Source organism: Micrasema longulum, unplaced genomic scaffold (assembly GCF_059751315.1).
Source record: "Micrasema longulum isolate JH-2025_06_02 unplaced genomic scaffold, ASM5975131v1 h1tg001708l, whole genome shotgun sequence".
NCBI lineage: Eukaryota > Metazoa > Arthropoda > Insecta > Trichoptera > Brachycentridae > Micrasema > Micrasema longulum.
In genome coordinates this window covers 51,329-60,393 of record NW_028278886.1, presented here as the reverse complement: position 1 = coordinate 60,393, position 9,065 = coordinate 51,329, and the positions used below count along the sequence as shown (strand labels likewise).

General features: G+C 53.4%; 1 protein-coding gene across 1 annotated transcript; it reads right to left on the bottom strand.

Annotated features, from left to right (window-relative positions):
- Positions 1-294: 294 nt before the first annotated feature.
- On the bottom strand, positions 295-6,480 carry LOC148274268 (uncharacterized). The gene is made up of 2 exons (XM_088237366.1): positions 6,012-6,480; positions 295-5,411 (listed from the first exon to the last, which is right to left on the bottom strand). Exons 1-2 carry the CDS (start codon positions 6,478-6,480, stop codon positions 295-297), a joined length of 5,586 nt encoding a protein of 1,861 aa, XP_088093492.1.
- Between the last annotated feature and the right edge of the window lie 2,585 nt (positions 6,481-9,065).

Genomic DNA, 9,065 nt, shown 5'->3' with positions numbered 1-9,065 from the left:
CATGCCGCCGGCCGCAGGTGGCGTAAATACGGGCGCTCAATGCCCGTACGGGCCATTTCGTCGGCAGCCGCGACGCGCGCAACATGACATTTACATAATATATTTTTATACATTTTATTCATTTTAACCTAGCTATTTTTCCCCGGTAATACTGAGGCCAGGCTCGAAAGTGACCATTTTATCTTTATTGAGAGCCCAGCCATCAGTTCTATACATTTACCGGGGATCCTTTCTAATTATTGTATTATTTTAATTTATTCGATTTTACGCGTCCGGAACACTCCCCCCGTGCAGCTAGTCTGTACTATTTTCCTGCTGGGCGCGTTGTTCCTCTTCCTTCATTAGTACGGCGATCTTCACCGCTGGTCTGGTGTAGGTGCCGTTGGTGGTCCGCACCTCGACGACTCGTACTTGTCCGTCAGCTGCTGGTTCTGCACGGGTGACTCTGCCGCGAGGCCAAGAATTCCGCGGCAGATTTGGGTCCATGATGAGCGCGAGGTCCCCGACCTGTATTGGAGGCGCGGGCTCGCGCCATTTCTTCCTGTGCGCCAAGGTGGGAAGGTACTCCTTCAGCCATCGGCGCCAAAACATGTCGGCCATTTTCTGGGCGATCCTCCATTGCTTATGAAGGCAGGCCCCTTCTTCCTTTTTGTTATAATATGCCAGAGTTGGCTGTGTATTGGCTGACCCGAGCAAGAAGTGGTTCGGGGTCAGCGGTGCTTCGTCGTTGGGCTTGGTTGACACATGCGTGAGCGGGTGATTGTTCACGGTGTACTCTGCTTCAGCCAATATGGTTTTGAGGGTCTCCTCTCTTGGAGCCTGCTCGTTGAGGGTTGCGTGGAGGGCTCGTTTTACAGATCTCACGAGTCTTTCCCACGCTCCCCCCATATGAGGTGATGAGGGCGGAATGAATTTCCACTCAATTTTGCGAACTGTAAGTTCGGCGAGCATTCTGGGGTCCGCCAGGAGCTCGTCTACGGCCTGTTTCAGCTCTTTGTCCGCTCCCCTGAAGTTGGTAGCGTTGTCCGAGTATAACGCGTGTGGGCAGCCTCTGCGGGCGGCCATCCTTCTTATGGCCATTATGGCGGAGTCGCTTTCGAGGGACGACGCTAGCTCCAGGTGGATCGCGCGTGTGGTGAGGCAGGTGAACAGTGCCCCATAGCGCTTTTCTTTTCTTCGGCCGTTGGTGATCATCATCGGCCCGAAGAAGTCAAGCCCGCAGTGCGTGAACGGCGGCGTCCTGAAGGCCAGTCGGGCCTCAGGCAGTTGCCCCATCAGCGGGGGTTGGGGCCGGCTGCGCAGCATTTTACACAGCGGGCACCATCGTGTTATCTTCCTCACAGCCCCGCGGAGTCGCAGGATGAGGTAGCTGGCTCTCAGGTCGGCGATCGTCCTCTCGACTCCCGGGTGGCCACCCTTCCGGTGGCTGTGCGTGATCAGCAGCCGGGTGTATGGGCAGGTCCCGTCCATGATAGGCGGCGCGCTGCAGTCCTCTGCGAAGCTCTGTGCCGCTTGGATGCGCGTTCCCATCCGGATGACTCCCTCTTTGTCTAAGAAGGGTGCCGCTGCATGGAGGCGGCTGTGCGGCGGGATAGGCGCCTTTCGTCTCAGGAGCTCCAGCTCTTCTCCGAAAGCCGTCTCCTGGGACCGCTTCAGCAGCATGATTTCTGCGGCCCGTGTTTCTGAGGCGTGAAGTTCAAAGGTCCCCCCTGGGGACGGTAGGGACTCGTGGCGGCGGCATCGTGCGATGAATCGCAGCACCCATGCCGTCGCCCTGACGAGTCGGGTCCACGACGAGAAGCGCTGCACCTGGGGTAGGGCCTCCGTCCGTCTGATGTGGCCCACGAAGTGGCGGGGTTGTTTCCGCTCCAGCGTCTTCTCGTCCGGTTGTTGTAGTAACTTCTTCTCTTTCGGCCAGTCGGCTTCCCCTTTTCTCAGGAAGCCGGGGCCTCCGAACCATAGTCCCGACCTCGCAAGGTCGGGTGGGCCCTTGTCGCGGGTCCCTATGTCGGCTGGGTTGTCCTTGGTGGGGACCCATTTCCAGTCCCGTACGTCTGTGAGCTCGTCAATCTCGCCCAGCCTGTTTGCGACGAACGTGCTGTACCGCAGTGGGTCGGTTCGCAGCCAACACAGGACCGTGCTCGAGTCCGTCCAGAACACGGTTTGGGTGATGAGAGCTCGACTCTCTTTTTTTATGGTGGCGGCCATCCTTGCCGCTAGTAGCGCTGCCTGGAGTTCTAGTCTAGGCACTGACAGAGGCTTTAGGGGGGCCACCTTGCACTTCGCCATTGCGAAACTTGTGGTGTCGGCCCCCACAAAGTATGCCACTGTGCAGCATGCCTGCTCTGACGCGTCGCAGAACACGTGCAGTGTCACGGGTTCTTTCTGCCCTTGCAGCGAGCATCTCGGTATTGTACAGCCGTTCGCTGCCAGCAGGTCGCGCCATTCCAACCACTTTTCGGCGTGGTCCGGTTGCAGCGGTTGGTCCCAACCTGTGTTTGTCCTCCAGATGGCTTGCAGCAATATCTTCGCCCGTATCGTGAGGCACGCAATGAAGCCTACTGGGTCGAAGATACTCATGGCGGCGCTCAACATGCCGCGCTTGGTGGGTCGCTCCGGGATGGCTGCACTTTCGGCTCCGTGCCGAAATATAAATAGGTCGCTCTTGGGATCCCATACGATCCCGAGGACCCGCTCCGTCATTACTTCTTCCCCTATGGTGACTGCTGTATTGGCCCGGTCGTCGGCCTTTACTTCTTCCAGGACATCTGGTTTGTTTGAAGCCCACCCGGTGAGCCGGAACCCGCCATTGCCGAGTACGAGGGTAACATCTCGTACCAGGCTTGCAGCTGTTTCTTCGCTGTCTGTGGCGTCTAGGTAGTCATCCATGTACATATTGTGCTCGATCGCCTCTGCTGCGGCGGGAAATTCTTTCGCGTGTGCTCGTGCGACTGTGTTTCGCACGAATTGCGCGCTGCTGGGTGAGCACTTCGCTCCAAACATCATGGACGCGAAGACAAACGTGTCGGGCTCCTGCCCGTCCTGCGTCCGCCATAGGAACCGCTGCGATTGCTGGTCGGCTTCCCGGATTCTTATCCGCAGGAACATCTCCCGTATGTCGGCCGCGATGGCTACTCGTCCCTCTCTGAAGCGGATCACGTTTCCGAGGAGGGATGAAAGCAGGTCAGGTCCCGTCAGTAGATGGTCGTTCAACGCCGTCCTCTGGAACTGGGCGGCGGCGTCGAACACGACCCTTATCTTGCCAGGCTTGTTGGGGTTTGTCACCGCGAAGTGGGGCAGGTACCATTTGCGCGAATGGTGGGCGTCTACCTCCTCGCGGCTTAGTTTGACGGCGTATCCCTTTTCAATGTAGTCCGCCATCTTGGCGCGATATGCGATCGCCAGTATCGGATCCTTCCGTAGTTTATTTTCCAGGGAGTGCAGCCGCTTCATGGCTGCTTGCCGGTTGCAGGGCAAAGAATCCCCGTCTTTCGCCCACAGTAAACCGGTCTCCCATCGTCCGGATGGTAGTTGTGTGGTTGAGCTGCTCATGAGCTCCGCCGCTCGCACATCTGCGGCGCGGCAACGTTCCAGGGTGGTTACACCTAGCGAGTCAACGGCGAAGCTCTTCTTTACCAGTTCCGCTAAGTCCCTTTCACCCTGGCCGTCTGGGGGTAATTCAAAGGCGGGGTGCACAGCCCCGCCGTAGGTGACGGCTCCTAGGGCCGTCTCGATGGTTAGCCGCCCGTCCTCTTGTAGGACTGGCGGGCCTGTAGATACCATTAGGGTGGCGTAATCAAGACCGATTAACATCTTCGGCTTGATGCCTGGCCCGTGTGTCTTGGTGCTCTTTCGGTTGCGGTGCGGCAGATCCATGACCCGCACCGTCTGTGCCTGGACACCAAATTCTTTGTTTCCTTTAACGAGGATTACGGATACACGCTGTGATTGTAGCGTGTCCGTGTTCCCACTGGCACCGATGAGTCTCAACTCCTCGCAGGCCCCGGTGGCGCCCACTGCACGGGCGACATCCTCCTCGAGGAGAGTTACCGATGAACCCTCGTCTAGTAGTGCGTGGATCTCCATTGACCCACGCGGGCCCTTCAAGGTTACTGGCACTACCTTGAAGGTCACTGGGACTTCCGTTCGCCTTGTCAATAAGACTTGCTCGTTCGGCGTACTGTCCACTCTCTCGCGGTGTAGCGACCGATGATGCCGCCCGTGGCACTCGTCGCACTTCGCCGCTTCACAGGTGGTCGTTTTGTGTCCCGGTTCCAGGCATCCGTAGCACACGAACTTGGCACGCACAATTGTCCACCTCTCCTCTACCGTTTTCCGGAGAAACTTCCGGCATTGTCCGAATGCGTGTCCACTCATGTCGCAGAACAGGCATTTTTTGTCCTGAGTGAGAAACACGTGCCTTTCTTGGGTACGCCTTTTCTCCACTCGGGCGGGTTCCGTGCTGATCCCGATGCAACCCGCATTCGGTATTGCACCGGTCAGTCTCGCTAGCCACAGTGCCAGATCCCTGGGGGTAGCTTTCCTCACGGTATCCGCTCGTGACATAATCCACATCATCCTCTCGACTCGTGGCAGCTTCTGAGTCATCTCGGACAGAAGCTTCGGGGAGGAGAGGTGGCTTCCATCGAGGCCCTCTACGGTCGATACGACGTTTCTTATCGCGACCGCGTAGTCCGTCAGGGCCTCCAGGGATGCGTTGTCGGCCAGTTTAGGGAGTTTTCTTATCCGCTCCAGTACTCTGTCCACGACGATCTCCGGGTGTCCAAAGGCGGCCTCTAACATCTTCACAATGTCCGGCACATTTCGGGGATCTACCAGCAAAGACGACACTGTGGCCTTGGCCCGTCCTGTGAGGGCTCGTTGCAGACGGAGAATGTTCTCCGCGTTTGTAAGGGAGCACATCTGTGTCGATTGATCAAATTGCGCCTTAAATATTCGCCATTCTAGCGGGTCGCCGGAGAATTGCGGTAGATCCCTAGCGCCGGTTTGCCTCGCCATGAACGTGTGCCACTCCGGCGGCTGTCTGTATTTCGTCACAGGCTCGCCGGTGGCACCCGGCGGCATGTATTCCGTGGGTAGCCCCTCTTGTACCCACGCGCTCACCGGGTCACGAAACTCGTAGCCCCCCAGTGGTATAGTACGTGCCGCTACGGGCTCGCCTGGCCCGGCGGCGTAGCGTACGTCGGCGTCCTCCCTTCGGCTGTGTGCGGGTGGCGCCTCATTGTCCCGATGCCGCTCATTGTAGCGGCCTTGTAAATGTGCGTTTGTCGCTCCGGCGTAGGCCGGCTCAGCGGCGTAGGCCGGCTCAGCGGCGTAGGCCGGCTCAGCGGCGTAGGCCGGCTCAGCGGCGTAGCGTGTGTTGGCGGGCTCCTTCATCCTGGAGTCCGTCTCTGCGACCGGGTGCCTCCGTGGCACCCCGTCTCTCACCCGGCCGCTGTCGTAGTGGCTCGGCGGAAATGTGTACGCCGCTCCGGTGTCCTCCGGATCAGCGGCGTAGCGTGTGTTGGCGGCCTCCTTCGTCCTGGAGTCCGCCTCTGCGACCGGGTGCCTCCGTGGCACCCCGTCTCTCACCCGGCCGCTGTCGTAGTGGCTCGGCGGAAGTGTGTACGCCGCTCCGGTGTCCTCCGGATCAGCGGCGTAGCGTGCGGTGGCGGCCTCCCTTGCTCTGAAGGCTGCTTCCGTGTCGGCGACAGGGCGCTTCCATGCGGCCCCGTCTCTCACCCGGCCGCTGTCGTAGTGGCTCGGTGGATGGATGTACGCCGCTCCGGTGTCCTCCGGATCAGCGGCGTAGCGTGTGGTGTGGCGTGCGGCGGCGGCCTCCCTTGTGCTGAAGGCTGCTTCCGCGTCGGTGACAGGGCGCTTCCAAGCGGCCCCGTCTCTCGCCCGGCTGCTGTCGTAGTGGCTCGGCTGCTGGATGTACGCCGCTCCGGTATCCTCCGGATCAGCGGCGTAGCGTGCGGCGTGGCGTGCGGCGGCAGCCTCCCTCGTACTGAGGGCTGCGTCGGTCCTAGACGCGTCTGACGTCAGCGGCAGCGGCTTGTGAGCCGGTTCCGACGTCCCGTGCGATGTGAGGTCCCTCTCGATGGTGGGCGTGAGGGGGGTTGCCATGTCTCGTCTGGCGTCCTCTCTCGCGTTGGCGGCCTTCAGCGCGGCGATGATCTCGTTGAGGCTGCTCACCTGCCTCTCGTGATGTGCCTCGCGTTCCTCCATCTGTCGGCGAAATGTCGCCGATGAGATGGACCGCTCCGAGGGTGCGGATTCCTCGTCCGAGTCCTTTTGTTCCTCCAGAAGTCCTTGATGAGGCTCCTCCTGGCAGTCGTGTGAAGGCCCTGGCTGGGGCTCCTCCTGATGTGCTCGTACAGACCCCGGTTGGGGCTCCTGAAGCTCCTCTTCGTGCTCCGTGCCGGCGTCTCGACGCGTTCCCGAACGCGTCGACACAGGCGATCTGTTGACCGGCATGCTGTAGGTGTGTTGTAGACTGGAGACCACTGGCGACGATCCTTAGCTCCGAAGGACCAAATGTAACGTACGCGTTACCACGATGAAAGTTTCGCCGGTTCGTCACCCGCGTCTGCCGCAGTCAAGCTTCCCGGCGTAAGTGGGAAGCCGCCCTCCCAGACAGAGCCAAAGACAAAGTCGGAAGGTAGGAGCACAGCTGCGCCGACCGCAAGTCAACCTCAATAGCCCTGAAAAGGACTTTCCACCCGGTCCAAGTGGTGCAGAGAGGCGAAGGCAGTCAGCAGGCAGAGCGGAGCGAAGAGCGAAGTGCAGGAAGGCGAACAGGACGGAGAACGGAATAAAACACGTGTGAACTGTTCAGAGTTAGGAACTCAACTGATTTAATATTTCCATTTGACCGCCTTATAAAGCGGTGCGCGTCGGGCTCCGTGAGTCGGCCATCCCACCCGCGCCGGCTGCCTCGGAGTGGTGGGGGTAATCTTTCCCCGCCACTCGCTACATGCCGCCGGCCGCAGGTGGCGTAAATACGGGCGCTCAATGCCCGTACGGGCCATTTCGTCGGCAGCCGCGACGCGCGCAACATGACATTTACATAATATATTTTTATACATTTTATTCATTTTAACCTAGCTATTTTTCCCCGGTAATACTGAGGCCAGGCTCGAAAGTGACCATTTTATCTTTATTGAGAGCCCAGCCATCAGTTCTATACATTTACCGGGGATCCTTTCTAATTATTGTATTATTTTAATTTATTCGATTTTACGCGTCCGGAACACTTTTAATTTAAACTTTTAACTTAATTTTAATTTAAACTTTTCATTTTAATTTTAACTTTTACTTTTGATTTCAACTCTTAATTTATACTTATTCATATATACACCTACTACCTGCATCTAATAAATTATTGTTGGTTGTGAATTTTTACTAAGAAATTTAAATGTTCATGGTAGCAGAGAGAGAGGGAGGAAAGTAGAGTAGCTATACAATGTCTTCTCCTTTTTATGTACTTTTTATTTAATATTTATATTTTAACTTTTTTAGAATTCAATTATTTTTCCCCTTTCCTCCTGCATTCATAATAAATTAGTGTGAAATCTGTAATTGGTCTTACTTTTTTAAATTGTTCTTTTGTACCTTGTTTTATATAAAGACTATGGTTTCATTAATATAAAAAAAAGACCCCTGGGACCAATATCAACATTTTACGCAATGCAGAAATCGTGTATTTTATTTAATAGGGTCGTTTATAGTATGCACCTGAAAACCATATGCTTTAGTGCATGAGAAATATAATTTTGCGTGAATCTCAGGATGTCGCGTGGGATGAATAAATGTACCTATTTTTTGTATCAAACCCAAGGAATTCCTAAGGACCAAAATTTGCATTATATAAATCCATACGCAGTCCTTCAAGAATGAATTTGAAATGTAATTTCTCGTGGTTTCTACGTCGCTCAATACGGTAGCTTTAAAGTGTAATAGTATAATGGCTTTTCGTAATGTCTTTCAAATAGTAAATTAATATACAACATCTTCGCGTCTTGTCAATTGATCTGGTGGACTTTGAATAATCTTTCTCTGTGTGCTACTACATCAGCTAACAAAAGTAAAAATGTTTTTGTCTATTTTTGTTTTACTAACTTAGATAGATTATGTTCTAATCACCAGGAATGCCACTGTCGCCACTATGGTTGCATCGGCTGCGTAGCATGTGATGTTAACGACCTTATCTCCCTTAGTTCTAGATTGACACTCCATTCTTGAAAGCGTTTTTATTTACTTATTTATTTTGTTTGTGTAAGAAAAAATTTTGGCTTATATTATTGTGATATATTTAGTTATAAAGATGTTAAACTTGATGAAAAAAATGATCTGATTATTTAAGTCTCGAATTGAGTTGAAGTAACTCCTGGGTACGTATTCTAATGGGAAGTTAAAATTTATCTTCAGTTTTATCTACAAACTAAAATTAAGTTTTCTGTATGAAATATATTTATTTATATATACGCCCAATGGGCATTTTTAGAACATATTTATACATCGAAAATTATTATAAAGGAAAGTAGAAAGACACAATGGTACATAATAGATTTGGTGGGAGTGGAAGCGGGAGAGAGGTGTTTATAATTGAATTTGATTCAGTGATCGTTTGAAAGAAGACAACTTGTTATCAAAGAAATCAAGACTGGTATGTTTGTTGGCAGACCTAAGAATTCTGGGCATATAGGAATGAAAACCATAGTTAGTTCTTTGGTTATCGGTATGAAAGAATACGTTTTGTCTGAGGTTTCTAGTTGGTAATAATATAATATTTTTACCATATTTTTCTTCTAAACATGTTCAATTACCGGTTACCGACGAAAATACTTTGAATTTTCATACAAATATACACACTTTCGTACGTAAATATCGATTTTAGTTTATACCGTCTCCGTATATACCAATGAAGATAGCCGTTCATAATCGCGGCGCTGGAAATGTAATTCATATCGTCGGGTTCGTAAAACAACGACGGATGTGCGAAAAATACGAAATAGACTTTCTTTTATATTTGATATTGAAAAGGTTTTTTCCAGGTTTGA

Coding starts and splice junctions, on each gene's coding strand:
- LOC148274268 (XM_088237366.1), bottom strand. CDS start 6,480: ATGCCGGTCAACAGATCGCCTGTGTCGACGCGTTCGGGAACGCGTCGA. Junction 5,412..6,011: donor TAGGACCGACGCAGCCCTCA/GTACGAGGGAGG, acceptor ACCCGGTCGCAG/AGACGGACTCCAGGATGAAG.